The sequence below is a fragment of the Balaenoptera musculus genome, chromosome 5 (assembly GCF_009873245.2).
Source record: "Balaenoptera musculus isolate JJ_BM4_2016_0621 chromosome 5, mBalMus1.pri.v3, whole genome shotgun sequence".
Classification (NCBI taxonomy): Eukaryota; Metazoa; Chordata; class Mammalia; order Artiodactyla; family Balaenopteridae; genus Balaenoptera; species Balaenoptera musculus.
Window position 1 is genome coordinate 14,723,609 of NC_045789.1, and position 22,920 is coordinate 14,746,528.

Below are 22,920 nucleotides of genomic sequence, written 5' to 3' on the forward strand. Positions count from 1 at the left end.
GAGGAAAACATAGGCAGAATAATACACTTTGACATAAATCGTAGCAATATCTTTTGGATCTGTCTCCTAAAGCAGAGGAAATAAAAGCAAAATTAAAATATGGGACCTAGTTAAATGTACAAGTTTTGCACAGCAAAAGAAACCATTGACAAAATGAAAAGAACCTACTGAATGGGAGAAAATATTTGCAAATGACATGACTGATAAGGGGTTAATATCCAACATATATAAACAGTTCATACAATTTAATATCAAAAAGACAAACAATTAAAAAATGGGCAGAAGAACTGAATAGACATTTTTCCAAAGAGGACATGCAGATGGCCGACAGGCACATGAAAAGATGCTCAACATCGCTAAGCATCAGGGAAATGCAAATCAAAACCACAATGAGATATCACCTCACACCTGTCAAAATGGCTATCATCAAAAAGAACACAAATAACAAATGTTGGCGAGGATGTGGAGAAAAAGAAAAAGGGAACCCTCCTACACTGTTGGTGGGAATGTAAATCGGAGCAGCCACTGTGGAAAACAGTAGGGAAGTTTGTCAAAAAACTAAAAATAGAACTACCATATGACCCAGCAATTCCACTCCTGGGCATACATATGGAAAAGACAAAAGCTCTAATTCAAAAAGACACATGCACCCCAATGTTCATACCAGCATTATTTGCAATTGCCAAGATAAGGAGGCAACCCAAGTGTCTATCAACAGATGAATGGATAAAGAAGATGTGGTATATATAAACACAATGGAATATTACTCAGCCATAAAAAAGAATGAATGAATATTTGCCATTTGCAGCCACATGGATGGACTTAGAGGGTATTATGCTAAGTGAAATAAGTCAGACAGGGAAAGACAAATACTGTATGATATCACTTATATGTGGAATCTAAAAAGTACAATAAACTAGTGAATATAACAAAAAAGAAGCAGACTCACAGATATAGAGAACAAACTAGTGGTTACCAGTGTGGGAAGAGGGAAGGGGGAGGGGCAATATAGGAGTAGGTGATTAAGAGATACAAACTATTATGTATAAAATAAGCTATAATGATATATTGTACACCATGGGGAATATAACAAATATTTTATAATAACTATAAATGGAGTATAATCTTTAAAATTTTGAATCACTATATTGTACACCAGTGACTTATACAATATTGTACGTCAACTATACTTCAATCAAAAACAAAAAAAAACATAAAGTGATAAAGGTGATATAGACAAAGTAGAGTGATGAGAGGGATTCTCAAGTGGTCAGGGAGAGAAGTCCTTTAAGAGGTGACATTTAAGCTAAGGCTTGAATGATGAAAAAAAGATCCAGACATGCAGTGATTTGGGGATTAAACACTTCAGGCAGGAGGAGGAGCAAGTGTAAAGGCTCTTAGGCAGGAGTATGACTCGTGTCTGAGGAAAAAACAAAACACCAGAGTGTTTGGAACACTTTGAGGAAGGGAGAGAGCACTTAGAGATGGGGTTAGGTTACAAAGGAATTTTAATAAAAAACAGAAGGAAAAAAATATTTTACATTCTTAGAAATTGTTCAATCAATAAGGGCAGAGAAAGGAACATAAAAGATGTGGCAAGTTTGCTTCTCTGCCTCCGCAGGACTCAGCAGACAGTGATTAAAATAAGTCACAAGAGCGTGGCAAAAAGCAGTATCTTGTCTCCTAGAATGGAGTCTCCTTGAAGGCAGGGACCCCAACTTACCACAGCTTCTAGATCAGATTTAGATTTGATTTTTCTCTTGGCAAGACTACTTCATAGGTGGCAGTGCACTCCTCTGTCAGTAGGCCCGTAATATCTGGTTCTCTCTTTTTTTGTGATATTAACAATTGTTGATAGTCAATGCTTAGATCCATTGATTCATCATGGGTTGGAAAATGGTGATGATTTATTTTAATCCCTCCTTGTTTATTTATTTATTTATTTATCTATTTATTTATTGGCTGCGCTGGGTCTCCATGCGGCACTTGGGCTTTCTCCAGTTGCGGCGAGCGGGGGCCACTCTAGGTTGCGGTGCGCAGGGTTCTCACTGCAGTGGCTTCTCTTGTTCCGGACATGGGTTCTAGGCACGCGGGCTTTAGTAGTTGCAGCACGTGGGCTCAGTAGTTGCGGCGCACAGGCTCCAGTAGTTGTGGCACACTGCCTGGGCTTAGTTGCTCCACGACATGTGGGATTTTCCCAGACCAGGGATCGGACCCGTGTCCCCTGCACTGGCAGGCAGATTCTTAACCACTGGACCACCAGGTAAGTCCTCTTTCCTTACTTATTAACTAGAATACCTTTATGTAGACAGACTTTGTCCATCAATTTTTTTATCTTGAGGTATAATTGGCATAGGAATGGCACGATAAATGCTTTATTCAAACCCCCCAACTTTTTTGTTTTTAACAGTTTTCAGAATACAGACAGTCTCTGGCTTATGATGGTTCAACTTACAATTTTTTGACTTTACCATGGTGCAAAAGTGACACATGTTCAGCAGAAACCGCACTTTGAATTTTGAAGTTTGATCTTTTCTCAGGCTAGTGATATGCTGTATGGTACTCTCTCGTGTTGCTGGGCAACGGCAGTGAACCACATAATCAGGAGGGTAAACAACTGATACACTTAAAATCATTCTGTACCCATACAACCATTCTGTCTTTTACTTTCACTACAATATTCAATAAATTATGTGAGATATTCAACACTTTATTATAAAGGCTTTGTGATAGATGATTTTGCCCAACTGTTGGCTAATGTAAGTGTTCTGAGCAAATTTAAGGTGGGCTAGGCTAAGCTATGGTGTTCAGTAGGTTAGGTGTATTTTTTGACTTATGATATTTTCAATTTACGATGGATTTATTGGGACATAATCCCATCATAAGTCAAGGAAAATTTGTAATAATTTGGCTCCATAACATCTTCTAAAAGTCACCAATGAAGCTTTGTTTGGTTTTGAGGGGTGTGTGTGTATGTATGTATGTGTGTGTGTGTGTGTGTGTGTGTGTATTTGGTGATGGTGGTTTTCATAAACTCATGGATTCATTCATTTTGATTTGTTTCAATCCATTGCAGTTAATATTCTTATTGTGGCTTGAATTTTCTCAACTTTGGCCAGTGAGAGCCTCTACAAGTTGACTGCTAAGTCCTTCTGACACAACTCTGGTGTTTTGGGGGGGGTTTTGTCTGATAATTTATTTGGTTCTATTATGTCAAAGTATTCCCGGCTCATGTTTTACGTTTCCTGTCCCAAACTGAGAATGAGCTATTTCTCCAAGAAGTTCTGGTTACTTTTAGTATTTAGAGACCAGAATCTGGGTCCAAGGGGTGGCCAGAACAACTAGATTGGTTATTTTTTCGAGAAAAAGAGACACAAAATGCTTGTTTTCTTTACCTTAAGAAAAAGTACATCGTGAACTGAAACTGGTGTACAATATTATTTTTTTGTCCCGAGAAAATATCTATAATGAGATGTATAGTCAAATCACTGTGTTTTTAAAAATGATGATGTTTCTTAAGATAGTGTTTCACTAATAGAGTCCACAGGTACTTCACATACCCTATGCACCAATGTGACACAAGTTCATTTGTTTCACTTTGCTTTAGTCTGTCAGTGATAGCTTTTTAAAACGTTTTTATTGTTTTTATATAATTATATAAAATATTTTAGTTCATGTTTCCAAAGTTAACTCCACCAAAAAAGTTTTATTCAAAGAAGTTTAGCTTTTGTCCCTGCTCTCTAACCTACTCCCTCCCTATGAGTAACCCTTTTTTCAATACATTTTTATAAAGTTTTTGGTTTATCCATATATGTATATGCTTGTATTTTTTTAAGATGTAAAACATACTCACAGAGTTACCAATAAACCACTCGTTTTCCCCTAAGTATGTGTCCAAATCTTGCAGAAGATGAGACGCATCACATGTAAGTAGCTCCGTAAACATCTGATCCTACGAGAGGGAGAAAAAGATTCCTTTAAGCATAATAAGAAGAAAAACAAATGAGTTGAAGAGGAAGCAGATTTTTCCATCTTCTTTCTCCCACATGAGTTCAAAAGGAAGTAGTTACGTGTTATTGGTGGTTGTTGTTTGTTTGTTTTTTAAAATGTATGGCATGGAGATTCAGGTCTGATTTTCTATAGATCTTATTCTTCCCTTTATTACTCATGGATTAAAAAATAAATATTAGTGTCATCAGTTCTTATTGTTTCTTTGTATATAATGACTAAATATTTCATCAATAAAATCTTTTCATGGTTTTTTATCTTAATTTTTGTTAAGGAAAATTATTCCATTATGTTTTTACATTTCTAAAATTCCCTCCCTTTTTTAGGCTCACTCCCTTTAAAGTGAAATAATTTAACTAAAGGTAAAGAAATTAATCTTTTTGTAAATAAAATTTATTCTGTAAGACTATTATTAATAAAATATTATTATTTTGTAAGATTCCTCCAGTTTAGCAGTCTTTCATCTCACCGTTACACTTAACGGAAGTAATCCATAATGAATAGCAACGTTCTTGGGCAGATTTCCTCTGTTTGGCTTGACATTGTACCTTAGGGTGAGATTTCTCTGCCTTGACTATCATCTGTAAAATCAATCCAAGGTGCCCCATTTTGATATAATATGTAAGATATTATTACAAACCAAATAATATCCTTGGGAAAAAATAACAGATATATCCATTTAAAAACATTATCTTTGTGTTTTTACTTGAATCTTTGAAGACCAAATAATTTATTCATGGTCTCTTTCTTGGTAAGAGGTATTTATTTGTGTATATATGAAAATCAGGCTGGTTTGTATTGTGGATATGAAATGTAAGCCAAACTCAAAATATTATAAAATATACATATATCATTAATATTCATAAATGAATGAATATTATAAAATCTATAATAAAATCCAGCCTCTATTAAGGTAAGTCAAATAGTGGATAACTCCCTCACCAATTTACTGATTTACTTCCTGTTACTATTATGACTTAGCTGGGTAATATAGATTATTATAACATAATGCCTTATATTTGTAGGGCACAGTTTGCAAAAGCATCATTACAGATTTACATAGGTTTGCCACATTTCAGGAACTGAAGGTTGGGAAGTTTGTCATTATTTTGCCTTTATATGCTTTCCACGGTTCTATACCACCTTTGTACCTAAGGTTCTCTCTCTATGGATAATATATTCATAGTTCTAAATAAAATAGTGTGAATCCTTCAGCCCCTTCCACAGAATTTGTGAGCTAAGAGGCAATGGGTCCAGAAACACGTGACATTTCCCATAGCTTAGCTTAGATCAGCATCAGTTGGGGAGGTAATAGCCAGCTTGGCTGTCCTAGAATAGCTAGAAACAGGAGGGAGTTAAATGGAACAGGATATAGATGCTGTACAGCTTTCCAAAAACTCCTGTGCATTCACCTGGGTAATTCTGCTACTTTTTCTACTGTGCATTTCCTCAGCGTAAGGTACACCAATGCTTTGTATATGCAGTGCCAGATAAAAATCTTATCTCTGCACTCTTGAGTTCTTTAGCCCAGGTTCTCTTTATGTGTTTGGTGAGAATCATATCAGTCTAATGAAATGTAAATTGCTAAACAGCATAACCATTAGTATTTAAGAGTCATTTTAAAGAATACTCACCAAAATAACCTAAAGAAGATAAAATTTTCTTATATATCCTTTTTAAAATGTGTTTTCTGATAAACCCTAGATAGCCATTCCTACACTTGGTGGACTCAGAAATTTCCTTCTACCTCCCCCAGAGAGTTATAAGGAAGGAGATTTTTGCACACTGAAAAGTCATTGCTATTGTATTCTATCAAATGACATTTAGAGGATTTAGGGAGGTTTGCATATTTCTCCAAAGCACCATTTTAAAATCCACACTGCCCAAATCGTTTAGGATTGGAAATGGGCCACTGATGTTCCTTCAATCCTGCTGACCCATCACCCTCCCACCCCCAACCCCCTGCCCTGTTCTTCAGATGAGGAAACTGAAACAGACGCATTGAATAACCACAGAAACACTAGTGATAAATTCAAGGATTATCAGTGTGGCCAATGCTCAGAGACATATTTTGCCTTTAAATTAAATTTAAATTAATTTTTTAAAAATTTTAAATTGGAAATGGAATTTTTAGCACTGAAACATTTATAATTATGTGTACTCGATAGATTTTTAAAGAACATATAAGAAGAGGACTATTTTCACTGTTCATCCATCTTTACTGTATCAATATTCTGCTTTTGAAAATTTTATCTGACCACAAGGTGGCAGCAATGCAACCCACTACGGAGAGACTAAGTAATGAGATGCAAAAGAACTGTGTATTTTTCATTGTATTCTGGCCAGGTCCTGCTTATTAATCAGATAGTCTAGCTATTCGCAATTATTTCTGCAACATGTTGTCCCTTCATATGATTTATTCATGAACTTGGATTATGTCCTGTGAATTTGTTTTTCTGAGATAGGTAGCATGTACGAGCATTGTTATTCTAATACAAAGGTAGAGTTCCCCTTATCATAAACGTTCAAAGAACATTTTCCTTTGGGAGAAAAGGAGAATGGAAAAATAGAGAAGTAGAGAGGGCAAGCCCACATGGAACAAAAACCTTTAGATACTTTTTTCTAAATTGAGGATTATGCATCTACTTGTCTCTGCATTTATAAGGATATGTGAAATATAGACGTCATGTCTGACAAATAAAAGGAAAAGCAATGAGCACTGAATTATATAAAAACACTATAATAACTAATATTTAGTGAACACTTTCCACCTAGCCATAGGTACTTATGCTACCATTTAATCCTCCCAACATACTTTGAAGCAGATTCTATGATATCCCTACTTTACAGACACAGAATGTGAAAATTTGATAGGGAGTTAAGTGACAACTGGTAAGAAGAGAATTAGGATTCAAGCCTGGCAGTCTGACTCCAGAGCCCAAATGTATTTCTATCCTCAAAGATGAGTTTTTATTTAAGACTTTGTTCTGGTTAGTCAGGTATGTATATGTATACGTATGTGTGTGTGTCTCCCCACACACCTTACATTTATGTCAAGGAATCAGTAAATGTGAATACTTTTATGTTCCAAATATCTCTATTTAAATCAGAGGGTCCTAATTAAACAAACAGTATTTAGAACAAATATGCTTGGGGCTTCCCTGGTGGCGCAGTGGTTGAGAATCTGCCTGCCAATGCAGGGGACACGGGTTCGAGCCCTGGTCTGGGAAGATCCCACATGCCACGGAGAAACTGGGCCCGTGAGCCACAACTACTGAGCCTGCGTGTCTGGAGCCTGTGCTCCGCAACAAGAGAGGCCGCGACAGTGAGAGGCCTGCACACCGCGATGAAGAGTGGCCCCCGCTTGCCGCAACTACAGAAAGCCCTCACACAAAAACGAAAACCCAACACAGCCAAAAATAAAAATTAATTAATTAATTAATTAAAAAAAAGAATAATGTTAGCTGGGTTTGTTATATATGGCCTATATTATATATAAAAAAAAAAAAGAATAAATATGCTTAAGTAAGTTGATAAGACTGCCATTTGTTCTGTGCTGTAGCTTTTGGATACAGGCCTTAAGCCATAACATGTACATAAATACTCCTGCACAGCTGTTTTGAATAGCTGCTACCACTGTGGCATTACATCCAGTGGTAAAGAACATGGAGTCTGAGCCAGAGTGTCTGGGATTTGAATTCCTTGTGTACCACTTACCAGCTAAGTAACCTTAGGTAAGTTATTTACACTACATGAACCTAAATTTCTTCATCTGGAAAATGAGGATAACAACAGTTTCCAAAATTTTAAGTGAAGAATTCTTGAGGATAAGAGATATGAATACTGGAGATGTGCCCCAAGTAAACAAGGGAGTAAATAAAAACAGAGGATGTCATCCAGGAAACAGGACTCCAGCTCAAGAGAAAGACGTTCCTGGGATGGCAGTGAAGGAAAGTCCAATGATGACAGCTGTGCAAAAACCTAGACAGCTCTACAAAGGAGAATGGAAATCTCTGGCTCGATAGCTCCAAGAAAATAATGGAAACAATAGATTATCTGATATCATTGACTTTGTGGAAAATTGCATTGGCAGGCCATTGGATAGTGTGGGAAGGTTCAGCAATAAAAGTAAAAAGGAATTAAGCAAATGAAAAAAAGACAATTACTAATTTGAGGAGGAAAGTGAGAAAGGAAATACAATCAAAGTATACCAGAATGCACAGTTTTGTACAATATCTGCATAGGCATACTAATATAATGACTGAATATAGATTTCACCACAAAATTTTAATATTATATTAGGAGTTTGGGGGAAGGGAAGCAGAGAGAATGAATATGTAAGAGATAAATTCTCATTACTATAATAAGTCTATCAAAACTATCTAAAATTTGTGAATCAAAGAAAGCCATATTTACATATCCTATAGAAAATATGGAGATGTATAAATCCTAAAGAAACAGCTAAAAGTGTTAAAATGAGGGTTGCATCTGAGGAAGGGTTAATATGAAGAGGTAAGGCTGGGAATCACTGTAGTACTTTGTTTTAAACTTTTTAATATAATTTGATATTTTAAAACTAGATGTATGTCTTACTTTGATAAAAAGGAACTTTTAAAAGCACCTAACATAATGTTTGGCAAGTGGATATGATTAATAGCAGTAACAGCAAACTGATCACATTACTTTTATATCTTGTTTTTTCTCTGCCCAAGGAAAACGAGACATGAAATCATCCAATGTGTCCACGACTGCATCAACTTGACATTGTTGCAATTCTGTTTTTCCAGCCAAATCTATGGAATAGAGACAGGCCATTTTATGCCCAAGAATATGCTCAATTTATTTTACTATAGTAAAACTTTTTAAAAAATAGGCAATATATTAATATGTTTCAAAAATTCAAAACAATATAAAACAGTATCCAGTGAAGACTAACTTCCACCTCTGACCCATTCACTTCATTTTGCTTCCTTACCTACCTACCATATTGGTAACCATTTTCATTCATTTATTTTGTATTCTTCCATTGTTTCTTAATGAAAATAAGAATAGGTATCCCACTCAAAACGCACCTCCCCCATATATCCTAGAGATCTTTTCTTACAAGTCCCTTAAGGGCATCCTTGCTTTTTTTTCAGGTACATGGGATTCCTTTAAGTGGAAGTGCCACAATTTATTTAACTAGCCTCAACTGATTAGGTTTGTTTCCAGTCTTTTGCTAGTGCAAGTGATACTACAATAAATAACCTGTACATACATTATCATTTATCTTGTAGAAAGAATTACTGTTACATGTGCAGATAATTTTTTGTCAGCAGCATTTGTTTGCTTCCTGGGAATTATAAGTTTAAAATAATAGAAGTGTTGTGTTTTTTCTTTACTGCCATTTGCTGACCATCATTTTGCTAAGGAATCATTCTAAAATGATTCGGTGTAGAAGCATTCTAAAATAGGTTGCATTTCAGCAAAGGAAACCGTCAACAAAATGAAAATACAATCTACTGAATGGGAGAAAATATTTGCAAATGATATGACTGATAAGGGATTAATATCCAACATATATAAACAGCTCATACAACTCAACATCAAGAAGACAAATAATCTAACTAAAAACTGGGTTGAAGAACTGAATAGACATTTTTCCAAAGAGGACATGCAGATGGCCAACAGGCACATGAAAAGATGCTCAACATCGCTAAGCATCAGGGAAATGCAAATCAAAACCACAATGAGATATCACCTCACACCTGTCAAAATGGCTATCATCAAAAAGAACACAAATAACAAATGTTGGCGAGGATGTGGAGAAAAAGAAAAAGGGAACCCTCCTACACTGTTGGTGGGAATGTAAATCGGAGCAGCCACTGTGGAAAACAGTAGGGAGGTTTGTCAAAAAACTAAAAATAGAACTACCATATGACCCAGCAATTCCACTCCTGGGCATACATATGGAAAAGACAAAAGCTCTAATTCAAAAAGATACATGCACCCCAATGTTCATACCAGCATTATTTGCAATTGCCAAGATAAGGAGGCAACCTAAGTGTCTATCAACAGATGAATGGATAAAGAAGATGTGGTATATATAAACACAATGGAATATTACTCAGCAATTCCACTCCTGGGCATACATATGGAAAAGACAAAAGCTCTAATTCAAAAAGATACATGCACCCCAATGTTCATACCAGCATTATTTGCAATTGCCAAGATAAGGAGGCAACCTAAGTGTCTATCAACAGATGAATGGATAAAGAAGATGTGGTATATATAAACACAATGGAATATTACTCAGCCATAAAAAAGAATGAATGAATATTTGCCATTTGCAGCCACATGGATGGACTTAGAGGGTATTATGCTAAGTGAAATAAGTCAGACAGGGAAAGACAAATACTGTATGATATCACTTATATGTGGAATCTAAAAAGTACAATAAACTAGTGAATATAACAAAAAAGAAGCAGACTCACAGATATAGAGAACAAACTAGTGGTTACCAGTGGGGGGCAGGGGGGAGAGGCAATATAGGAGTAGGGGATTAAGAGGTACAAACTATTATGTATAACATAAGCTACAAGGATATATTGCACAACACAGGGAATATAGCCAATATTTTATTATAACTGTGAATGGAGTATAACTTTAAAAACTGTGAATCACTATATTGTACGCCTATAACTTGTAACTTTAATAAAAAATAAAAATATAAAATAGGTTGCTTTTGTACAAATGTATACATTTACTAAAAATCAAGGAACTGTATATACTGACAATGGGTGAACTGTATGTAAATCACACCTCAATAAAGCTGTTAAAAGTGAAAGAAAATGCCTTAGTAATTAGCGTTCTTCTGTAAACTATCTATATTTTCACGTGTGTGATGTTCAAAGGCTGATTCTTCTTTCTGACCTTGAGAAATCCCTCCGAATTGTATCATAAGTTCTCTTCACTCATTTTCATCCCTACTTTGACTTCCACACTTAAGGCTTCAGCTGTCAATTTTATACAGATGACTCATTCAACATGTTTAGTCCTAAATTCCAGAACCATATTCTCCGCTTCCTTTTGGATAGTTCTCTGTGTATCCTTTTGGGTCGGCCCCAACTGGGGCTACAGCAGTGAACAAAGGAGATCAGTTCCTTGCCTGCATGGCCCTTATGGCTAACTGGGAAAGACAGACAACGGAAAGGATATTGCAAGCTAAGGAAATTTTTCTTTTAAGAAGAGGAGGAGGAAGAGGAGAAGGAGAAGGAGCTATGGGAATAAGGAAATATGTCCAAGTTGTCGTCTGCCTGGCCCTTACTCTCCTGCTCAAATAGACTGCCCTCCACATGCCAGTATCTGTCTTCTAACCCTAGGATGATTCTATCTTCACAAACTTTCTCATATTTCCCAAATAGCCACCCCTGCAGTCATGCCAAACAAATACAAAGTATGGCCAGAATAATCTTCCTAAGCTCTTAGCCATGGTTATGTTGCTTTTCCAGATAAAAATTTACAGTTGAAGTCAAAGACAAACACTGTTTGATCTCACTCATATTGGAATCTTTAAAAATTACTCCTAATAACTAACTCATAGATACAGAGAACAGATGGCTACCAGAGGCAGGAGCAGGGGTAGGGGCAGTAAAATGGGTGAAAGTGGTCAAAAGATACAAACTTCCAGTTATAAGATAAATATGTCCTGGCGATGTAATGTACAGCATGGTGAGCATAGCTAAGAATACCATATATTTGAAAGCGGCTAAGAGAGTAGTTCTTAAAAGTTCTCATCACAAGGAAAAAAATCTGTAACTATGTGAGGTGAAGGATGTTGACTAGATTTACTGTGTGATCATTTAGCAATATATACATGTACTGAATCATTATGTCATACACCTGAACCTAATGTAATGTTATAGGTCAATTAGATCTCAATTTGAAAACAACTCTACAGTTGTTTAAGGGATGACGTTAATACTCTGGCTCTTTCTTACCAGATTCCAATCTGTTTTTCCATCCCTTTCTCTTTCTACTTCCGTTCCACCCAGCAAATTTTGAAGTTCTTTTCTTTTTCTCCTGCCATTTTTTCTCTGTCTGGAATGTTCTAGTCCAGAGATTCTCTAAGTGAGTTCCATGGACCAAGCTGCATAAGCGTCATCTGGGAAATTGGTAAGAATGCAGATTTCCCACCCTAGGCCTATTGAATCACAGTCTCTGGAGTCAAGGCTGAACAATCTGTTTTAATGAGCCTCCAAGTGATCCTGATGCACGTAAAATTTGAGAAACACTGCTCAAGTCCAAATCTGTCTCTTGAAATTCTAGGTATCTTTTCAGGCTCAACTCAAATGTCATTTTCACTTCAAAGTCAAATTTCCATAGTCAGAAGTCATCTCCATCTCTAATATTTAGCTACCTATCTATCTATTTATTTATTTATTTGGCTCTGCTGCGTCTTAGTTGCGGCACGCAAGATATTTTTAGTTGCAGCATGTGGGATCTTTTTTTTTTTTTTAGTTGCTGCATGTGAATTCTTAGTTGTGGCATGCGGGATCTAGTTCCCTGACCAGGGATCGAACCCAGTCCCCCTGTATTGGGAGTGCAGAGGCTTAGCCACTGGACCACAAAGGAAGTCCCGCCATCGCTTTTAAACTTCCAAAAAATTTTGTTGGCTGAAACGTGTTCGTGTAACACAAATTTTTGTATTTTTAACATACATACGTTACTTTGGTCCAAAAATGAAGGTCTAGTAATTATGGCCCATTTTATTGGTAAGCTAACCATGTCTCTACAGCTTGGATCATAGTGGTTTTGGGGGTAGCAAAGAGGGTGTCAGTGTCAGGAGTGGGGCATGGTGATTCTGCAGATTATTTACAAAGAAAGGGGCTTTAAAAGAAGCCAAATGTGGCCGTTCCCTCAAAAAGAGTGTTATGGGAGTGTGAGGGGACAGAGAAGACAGCAGAGCATAAGATGGGGAAGGGCACCAGGCAAAGATGAGAACTAAGTTTCCTTTATTTCTCCTCATCTTATCACGTTAGCGCATGTGCTAAATAAACAATCCAGTAGCCAACTACCCACTCAGGATGCCTCAGATGGCACTTTATGGAGGCAAAGAAGACTTCCTTTCTATTTTTTTTAGCATGATTAGGATGAAAGACATTGGGTACATGATTTTAATAGTATGAGTCACTTCAGCCTGCCTATGCCACACGTATTTCCCATTAATTAATCTTCTCTGATAACTTATGATATGCATGCTAGCGGAAGTTTGGGTTCAGACACATCTGTCTAATTTTTCAGCTAAATTCCAATAAGGGATTGAGGACAAGGAAGTGTGGGGCAGGAGAGACTGCAGGCAGTATAAAATTAATTGTCTAGGGAACTCAGGGAAAATTAAACTGGTAGAGATGGTATATTTATACTTCTCTGGCACTTAATCCCATTCTCCTTTGCACTATATTTTAATCCCATTCAGTAATAAAGTTACTTAATGAATATTGAATATATGCCATGTGGTTATTTTTCAGTTATCAAAAACTGTACACACAGTAAATATATTACCTGTGTTTTTGGTCAGATATCTTGCTATTGCTAGGCTCTGGTGAAGGTTCAATCCATCGACTTCCAAAATGGGAATTTTGCCAAATGGAAGCGCTTAAAATAAAATGAGCAAAGAATTAACTTCCAGAACAAAATCAAGTTATAATACTTCCATTTTACTGATAATTGTGGAAATAAAACATGATAGTAACGTTACAGAATTCTTGAATATTTATTCTAGAAGGGACATTAGGCATCCTCTAGTGGAATCTTTACATTTTACAAGTTTAAAAAAAGAGAGTTGTTAGAAAAAGAAACAGACTCACAGATATAGAGAACAAATGAGTGGCTACAAGTGGAGAGAGGGAAGAGGGGAGGGGCAAGATAGGGGTGGGGGAGTAAGAGGTACAAACTATTAGGTATAAAATTAGCTACAAGTATATACTGTACAACATGGGGAATACAGCCAATATTTTATAATAACTACAAATGGAGTATAACCTTTAAAAATTGTGAATCACTATATTGTACATCTGTAACTTGTAAATATTGAACAGTGACTATACTTCAATTTTTTTAGAAAAGGGGAAAAGAAGAGTTGTTAGAAGAGCTGCTATAGAGTTAGTGACAGAACTGGGTCTAAAACCCAGGTTTACAGTGATACTATCGATATGTATTATATATTATCTCACATACTTACTATATAATTTTTTTAAAAACTTTTAAAGCCTTATTAAATTTTCAGTCCTCAGAGATTACATTAATTATTCTTTCAAACCATAGTCTGAGGAATATGAAGAGTTTGATATTGAGTTATGGTAAGGAACTTAGCCAAATTCTTATTGACCATTTGAAGTATATAGTAAGCAACAAGCATATTTGTACAAATATAGGACAGACTCATAGCAGGTGTATTAATATTTATCTGTAAATCCTACTTTGTTTTCTTATCTAAACCTATTATATTTTTGTCAGAGAATAATTTATTATTCTTCATTATAGAGAAATTCTAAGTTGAAGATAAATAAAAATAATTCTACCACACAGTGATAAACATTTTAATATTTTAATTGCTTTCCCATATATATCAAAACAAAATCATAATGTATATGTCTGTAAACCACTTTTTTAATTTGATAATACCTTTTAAAATATTTCTAAATCAATAATACATCTTTTTTTAAAGCATACATTTTGCCATATGAATTAATCACAATTTTCCCAACCAGTGCCTTAGGTTGGGACATATAATTATTTTGGAAAGAGGGAAAAGAATAAAGTGCCACTCATAATCCCATGACTGTAACACAACTACTAGAATCAACCTTCAAGCGTCTTTCGTATGCACTGAATAAGTACAAGACGAACTACAGTTCACATCAGGAATAAAAACATCTTTGAACACTTAGCTAATAAGTGTGCCAAGTACTATTCCACGTGTCTGAGATACTGCAGTGAGCAAAACAAAGTCCCAAATAAAACTGATACAAATTGTGATGCCTTATTTGAAGCAAAGTATGTAATCAAGAGGGAATTAACATGCCTAACATTTTGAGGGGTGCTTCCTTTTGTGCTAGGCATTGTACTAAATATTTAACGTGCCCGTTCAGTCTTCTGGTACTTATGACAACCCTATGAAGTAGGTATTAACTACCATCTCATTTTATAAATGAGGAAATGAGATGAAGAGAGGTTATAGAAATAGTCCAGATCACACACCTGGTAGAGGTGAGAGCCAAGTGAGAGGTGAAATCCAGTTGGAACTCTTGCTCAGCTGTTTTCTAGTTCTAAGAGCCATGTTTTTGAAAGATATTAAAAATCAGAGCAAGTCCAGAGGATAGTATCCAAGTTAGAGAGGGTCTGAAAATCACATTATATGAGGATTGGCTGAAGAACTTCTACCACTCTTCACTGAAGAAGACAGAACAAACGAAGTGGAACATAAAAACCATCTCCAATATGGCATAGATATCAAATGGGAAAAAAAATCTTACTTATTCGGACTATCTCTAAAATGCAGAATGAGGACCAAGAATAAATTTTTAAAGGGCATATTTTAATTAATTAATTAAATTTTTTGGTGGGGGACTGCGTTGGGTCTTCGTTGCTGCACGCGGGCTTTTCCCCGGTTGCGGCGAACTGGGGCTACTCTTCGTTGCGGTGCACGGGCTTCTCATTGCAGTGGCTTCTCTTGTTGCAGAGCACAGACTCCGTAGTTGTGGGTCGTGGGTCTAGAGTGCAGGCTCAGTAGTTGTGGCGCACGGGTTTAGTTGCTCCGCGGCATGTGGGATCTTGCCGGATCAGGGCTCGAACCCATGTCCCCTGCGATGGCGAGCGGATTCTAAACCACTGCGCCACCAGGGAAGTCCTAAAGGGCATATTTTAACTCAAGATAAAGAATAATTCTGTTACCTTTGGAGCTATTTACAATGGAATGTGTTTTCTTATGCGGTGGTAAGCTTTCAGCTACTGGAAGCATTTGAGCCAAGCTTGGAATAATTGCCAACATTTGGAATGTGGGCTGCATCTAACAAGAAGAAATTTAAGAAGACAAATGCTAAGTCCTTTATTTGGTTCCAGAAAAAAAAGAATTTCATGGTGTTGGGGTTGTAACTTAACAGGAGCACCTGTCAAAAAGCTTTAAGAGATTTAGTGGTGCTGAATGCAAGGCCTCAGTATGATATGGCTGCCAGCATAGCTACTGTGATCCTGGTAAAACGTCTTAGAAAAATGTCTACACTTGTGCCAGGAGTGATGGTCCCATTCTGCTCTGTGCTGTTCTTATGCTTGCAGGCACAAGCACTACACGTAAAATAGCAGACAGAGTGTAACAGAAGCTTGTTCTACTTGGGTGGTGCGCAAACCCAAACCAGGGGAAATAAATGGAACACTCCAGGAAGAGAAGAGAGTTGTCCTTTGAACCTAGATGTGACTGCAGATCTCAGATAGTCCATAGGAAACAGTACCTAAATCAAGAAGTAGAGTCAGGGATGGGAAGGGTGGACTGAATTTCACAATGATGATAGGAGAAACAATCAAGGAAGCTCCAAAAGTTGATATCTAAATAGAGATACAGGTAATGAGTTACCTAGGGACTCGATTCTGAATTCAGCCAAAGACCTTCTTTATCTTCAGAGCATTTTCATTAAACTGACTATACAGCAATGTCTTTTTCTCTATGATGTCTAGATACTAAATGTCTTCTAGTAATTGGATGTGAGAGAAAAAATAATTTGTTCTCCATGGATTAAAATGGTAAGTCCAAGACCAATGTATGAAAACCACATGGAGATAATTTCAATTTTGTATAAAGAAGATTCTTTTAAGTTTTCCTCCCCTCTTCTTTCTGTTCTCCCTTTCCAGAATTTCATGGAGATGTTAGACCTCCTAAACTGGTTCATTCTCAATTTTCCTTATCTTTATTCTCTTATTTTTCATTTTTTTCCTATTGTGCTTTTTGGGGGATTTACTTAGTTTTCATCATTTTATTGATTTCTTTGTATCAGACATTAATTTCCAAGAACTTTTTGTGTCCGTACATTCCTTTTAGATTGTATAGAATATCTTCTCTTTTCTCTGAGGATTTTATATTTTTGAAGTTGTTTTCTTGCTATACCATCTTGACATCTCCAGAGGTGTTTGGTTTTAGGTCTGTTTTATATTACAGACTTTTCTCAAATATGGGTTAACTTTTGACTTGCCATTGCTATTTAAAAGGGCAAAGAAGTAAAAGCTAACTGGAATCTCAGTGTGCGTAGGAGGGGCTTGCCCACAGATTGGGCTAGGCAAATTCATTGAGGGATCCCCATCTGTTCAGTATCTGTTAGACATTTTTCTTAGACTGGTCAGCTTCCCCAGAGAGAATTCCTCCCATTTCCTGTGTGAGGGATATTAGCCTGGTTGCCATTGATTGTAGAGCAGGGGAAAGGGCTGTTGGTATCACCATCTAGTTTCTAGACTTCCACTGAATTCCATGTTTACTATAGCACTGTGTCCGAGACATGCCTGGTGTCCTAGAATCCTCTGGTCTATCCTCTTGAAAGTAATCTCCATGCTTCTTCCAGGGAGAGAGAGGAAACTTGTGGTCATACTGCTTCTTCATATTCTTCCAGGCAACCCTGTATCAGCTCAGCTCTTGAAGTTATCTTTTGCAACCAATTCCTGACCCTTTGGAGGATCTCTGGAGTGATTTGGCTGGCCTTTTTCTCCTCCAGGCTTATATTTGAGCATCACTGGCCTTAATGGTAAGTCACCTTACCATTCTTTGACCGGCTTTCTAGCTTCCAGAATTTTGTGCTATCATATTCAAGGTTGATTTCTTTGTCCTTGGGGGGGGCGGTGACTTTTTTTTAAGTACGTTAATGTTATTAAAGGAGAGATTAAACACATGTGTACAGTCTACCAGGTTTGACCAGGAAGAAAATTTTAATAGAAATATCCAATGATATTCTAGATTATAGCAGAGGGGATGGTCATAGCGAGTTTCAAACACCAGAGAGCGTCCCTAAATTGGACAGGAGATGATACCAGATACAATTTGTAATAGAAACTGCTTTCCAATACCTATTCTTTGCTTTTTTTTCCTCAAAGTAATAAAACCCTGGATTTTTAGCTGGGCAAATGCTTGTCCACAATAAAGTCAATGTTTCCCAGCTTCTTTCGCAGCAATGAATGATCACGTGACTAATTTCTTGCCAAACAGATATAACTGATGTGATGTGTGCAACTTTCTGGTCAGGCTGTTAAAAGGAAGAGGTGTGTTCTCTTCCCTCTTCTGCACTTTCTGTGAGTTGGAATATGGAAGGAGGGTGAACTATTCACACTGTGTCAATAAGAACCCACTACGGGTGCAGATGAACAGAAATGAAAGAGCCTCATCGTTGACAACTTCATGGGGCAGAACTGCTATACTAACTTGGGCTTTTATGCAAAAGAAATAAATTTTTATCCTCTTTAAGCCATTTTTGTGTTGGGTGTATGTTAAAGTATTTTATACTGTAGCTTAACCATCACTAACTTTAAGATCCCTTTCAATTCTAAGAATATGTGAAAACATTAAGAAAATGCAGTAATTCCATTTTTAATAACATAATGAAAAGTTAAGGTAGAATAGGGTATAAAGAATACAAAGAACTTATATCTAAAAACTAAAAGGCAGAATTTGTTATATGTAATACCTCCACAACTTGCTATTCATCTTGACTTATTTAATGGATAAATTTAATATTCACCTATTTTATGTCCACAGAAGCTCATGTACAAATTCTGATATCAGAAGAAATGCTTGGATCTTAAAGGTAAAGTTTCAGAAGAATAGGAAATAAGATATTCCATCCCATCGGAGAAGAGTTCTCTGATAAGAAAAAGAGTAATTACAGGGACAATGACTTCAGAGAAACTCATGCATCCAAAAGTCAAGCGGCAATATTTATTGTGAATACGTCAATTATCATGGTATTATTTTTGTTGGCATTATCTAGTGCAAATAACTTGGGCTATAGTATTAGATGGACCTGTGTTTGAAAATCAGCTGTACCTTGCTAGGGCTGTGAACCTGGAAAAAATACCTAAACTCTGTGTGCTTCAGTTAATCCAACTATAAAATAGAAACAATAATACATCCCATGTTGACGTGCTAGAGAAATTAAATGAAATAGGGTCTGCAGACTAGCCAGTTCTGATAGCCTACAAATGCTATATAGTTGTTTTCTTCAGCTTCATCTTTATCTGAAATTTTAATAATCTAGCATAAAAATATAAATTTTAGACACTTAATATTTAGTTAGTATTTCCAGGGAACATGGCAAGCATCTAGAGGATGACTTACAACTTAACTGAAAACCACACACTTTTGTTTGTTTAATAATATTTCTAATTCTTCGTCACTGTCCTGAGTGCTAAGTAGCATGTTTTCATTGTGTTACCTGCCCAGTTTGTAAATTTGCTCTTTCCTCTGATCAGACAGACCCCAGTTTTGTTCACGTATCCACCCCTCTCTCATATGGTCACAAAGCCTCATGAAAACTGCTTCCATCCCCTACTTCAGAGGTGGATTAGATGATTCTAAGGTTCCTCCCACTCCCTTTGCCAATGATTGGTTCAGAAATGGACACGTGACCCAATCTGAGCCAGTGAAACACGAGAGGTTTGCTGAGGTCACCTGGAAAGTTTTTCCTCATTCTTCTGGGAACACTTAAGGAAGCAGTGTTTTCTCCTCTAGCTTCTCAAAATTGCTTCTCAACGCTGCGAGGCTGGAATTGCAGCAAACGTATTGCTACCAGCTTCATGATTTAGCCAACACACTGAGGAGGAAAAATGGATAAAGCCATCCTTTGAAACCTGGCCTACTTCTGGAGTTTCAGTTATGTGGTACAGTTCATTTCCTTGTTATTTAAGCCATTTGAGTTTTGTTTTCTGTTACAGCAGCTTATCTGATCTATCATCCAAATATTATTGATATCTGAGCAAGCCCAGTCTATTCCAATGGTCAAAAGTTTGACTTCAGTATTTCCTCCATTTCAGCTCTTCTGATAAAGCTTCATGTTATGTTATTTTTATATGCTCCCTCTGTCAGGTTTGTGTTTTCACCTCAATAGGAAATTTTCTGGGTCACATAGCATTTATTTAACTTGCCTGAACTGCTGCTTCTCAGTGTAAAGCTACATGAGATTTAAAAACCTTTCTATTTTCCTTTCCCTGAGGAAAGACAAAAGGTTCTGGAAACATTTTCTCTACATACATTTCCATGAACTACATTTGTGCTACTTACTTGACTTGATTTCAGGCCAATCAGATTGTTCTATTCTGTGGTCTTCATACTTTATGTCCAAATATGCAAATATGTAACGAATAATTTCTGCTCTCCCCCTCATATTAAAATAAGTGAGTTTGTAGTTTGGCATGGTGTGATTCTGGAAGGAGAAAAATAGAGGAATTATTTTAACAGCCCTCTAGAGATGTTTCAACATTTTTCTTGGAGGACTTTTCGAAAACTTTATGGCATCTTCTGAGATAATCAGAGATATTAGAAGATATTTCAAAACCAGAATTATAAATCACTACTCCAATAACATATGGAGAAAACTTGATAGAAATAAAATCTTGACTCTCTTTAAGAACTACATGGAATATTCCAGTGAAATAATCAAATTCAGGTTTTATTTGTAAAAAGACATCGGAGTAATAGGGTATCTATATACCAAACTTCAGAGAATGGAGTCAAAAACTTGGCATTTTAAGAATTTTTTTGTCCTGCCTTTAGACACATAATGAATGGTGTCGACATTTGGTTTGTTGTTTGCTTTGGTGACACAGCTGAGTTTGTGAGGACAGCTGGGTAAGGATTGCAAGAGCAGGGTACACGCACAAGGCATGTAAAACCAGCCATGTCAACCTGTCATCTCCTCTCTTCCCTCCCCTGTTGCTTTTCCCTCAGGGAGTCAAAAAGGCTTGAGGAAATATTTCTCTCTTCTTTTACTGCATCCATGCTGCTGGGTTTTATTGGGTTGCTTACACATACAAACATACCCCATCTTGGGGACCTCTGCTGGGATGGGACAATGGTGGGCATACATCTTTATTCTCTCTATAGAGGAGCGAGGAAGAAAGAAAGCAAACATTTCTTACGTTTTAGAAAGTTTGCTAAAACTGGCTATATTGGTTAGATGGAGGTCATTATAATTTTGTGAGTTTGAGATTTGTACTCTTTCATTTCCATTGTTTATAAGCTTCACAGTTAATGATTTTAAGCACTAATAGTAGAATGTATTGTAATCTTATAACGATTAGGCAACTGAGAAAGAAACATTTTCATTTGAAGTTCAGTTCTTCCATTTAGGTTCTGTGTATCTTTGGGCTATTCAACAAAATCTCTCTGAATTTCAAAGTCCACTTTTGATAAATAGAGATTAATATGGATTTGGGGTTTTAATGAGGTAACACATGTGAAGCATTTAGCACAATGCTAAACACTTAATTATTAGGTGTTAATAACTTTGAATTCATTCTATAGTCAAGAATAAACACCACAATTACATCACACTAAAAATTAATGATTATAGTAATTCAATAAAAATCATAAATAACATTTATTTAAAGAGGTGAGATTAAATACTTTATTCTCTACTAAGGAAGTCTTTCTGAGATATTAATGGAATATTAGATTAAAAGTTGAGCTCAGGGCTTCCCTGGTGGCGGAGTGGATAAGAATCCGCCCGCCAGTGCAGGGGACACGGGTTCGAGCCCTGGTCTGGGAAGATCCCACGTGCCCCAGAGCAACTAAGCCCATGCGCCACAACTACTGAGCCTGCGCTCTAGAGTCTGTGAGCCACAACTACTGAGCCTGCGTGCTGCAACCACTGAAGCCCGTGCACGTAGAGCCCGTGCTCTGCAACAAGAGAAGCCACCGCGATTAGAAGGCCATGCACCGCAACAAAGAGTAGCCCCCACTCGCTGCAACTAAAGCCCGCACGCAGCAATAAGTAAATAAAATAAATAAATTTCTTTAAAAAAAAAAAAGTTGAGCTCAAGTCGCAAAACAAAATTCCATCTGAAGTCACATCACATAAAAGATCAAACACGAATTATAAAAATCTAGATTGCTAAGCTCGTATCTCAAGTACATGTGTATCTCAAGTGTCTGTGGAAAGGACGACCAGAAATAACCGATTGCCTATCTAGACCCCCTCAGGATCCAGGAAATGATGGCGACGGTGATTCCTAGCGAATCCGTTTCTCTGGGCCCGGGTTTTCCGTGTGTAGATATTGTGGAGCGGGTGCTCCTCGTTAGAGACAGTCACCCTAACATTCCACGTCCTGTCCACTTCCATTAGCTAGTCTTGTCACCGCCCAAGTGGACTGTGGCACATGCCACACATCAGTACGTGAGGGGATGTTCTCTGTCAAGAATTCACTAGAGTCAACTAACGAAAATTCCAAGATTTACGGCCCCAAATTCCTTTGGAGGAGAAATATGTATATAGGAAATTCACATCTGGGGCACTAAATGAAGTGCCCATCAGAACAATGAGACTGTTTTCCAAGTTTCTTGGAAATGCTGAGCTTAGAAATAGTGGGAAAGATATGAGAACACAAAAATAGTCCATAAAAAATGTAAAGTAATAAGTTTCCTTCAGAAAAAAACATTTTACAGAATAAAGGGAACACTCTTATGTAGGAAATAAAAAACGTAATTGTTACTGTTCCTTGGTCTATCTATTTTAAAGCTTGAAAGAACAAAAATAGCCTTCAGAGTGGAAGTGTCCTTCTGAGTTGGAGTTTTTATTTGAAAAGCATTTTACGCAATTTTTTAATTGATTTTTTTAAGTTGTTAGTGCTTCCAAAGAAATTATGTATTTCTTATAAATATTATGTGTGTATATAGATTCATAT

The 22,920-nt window shown here is 36.7% G+C and overlaps 1 protein-coding gene across 1 annotated transcript in view; it reads right to left on the reverse strand.

The window, feature by feature from the left end:
* HPGDS (hematopoietic prostaglandin D synthase) overlaps nt 1–20,432 on the reverse strand; it is a 28,038-nt gene extending 7,606 nt beyond the window's left edge. The window contains exons 1-4 of the mRNA XM_036853716.1: nt 20,300–20,432; nt 13,552–13,644; nt 8,692–8,801; nt 3,854–3,952 (exon numbers count right to left, since the gene is read on the reverse strand). Of these exons, the coding sequence (XP_036709611.1) occupies nt 3,854–3,952; nt 8,692–8,801; nt 13,552–13,644; nt 20,300–20,432 (435 nt within the window). The remainder of the gene's footprint in view (nt 1–3,853; nt 3,953–8,691; nt 8,802–13,551; nt 13,645–20,299) is intronic.
* Between the last annotated feature and the right edge of the window lie 2,488 nt (nt 20,433–22,920).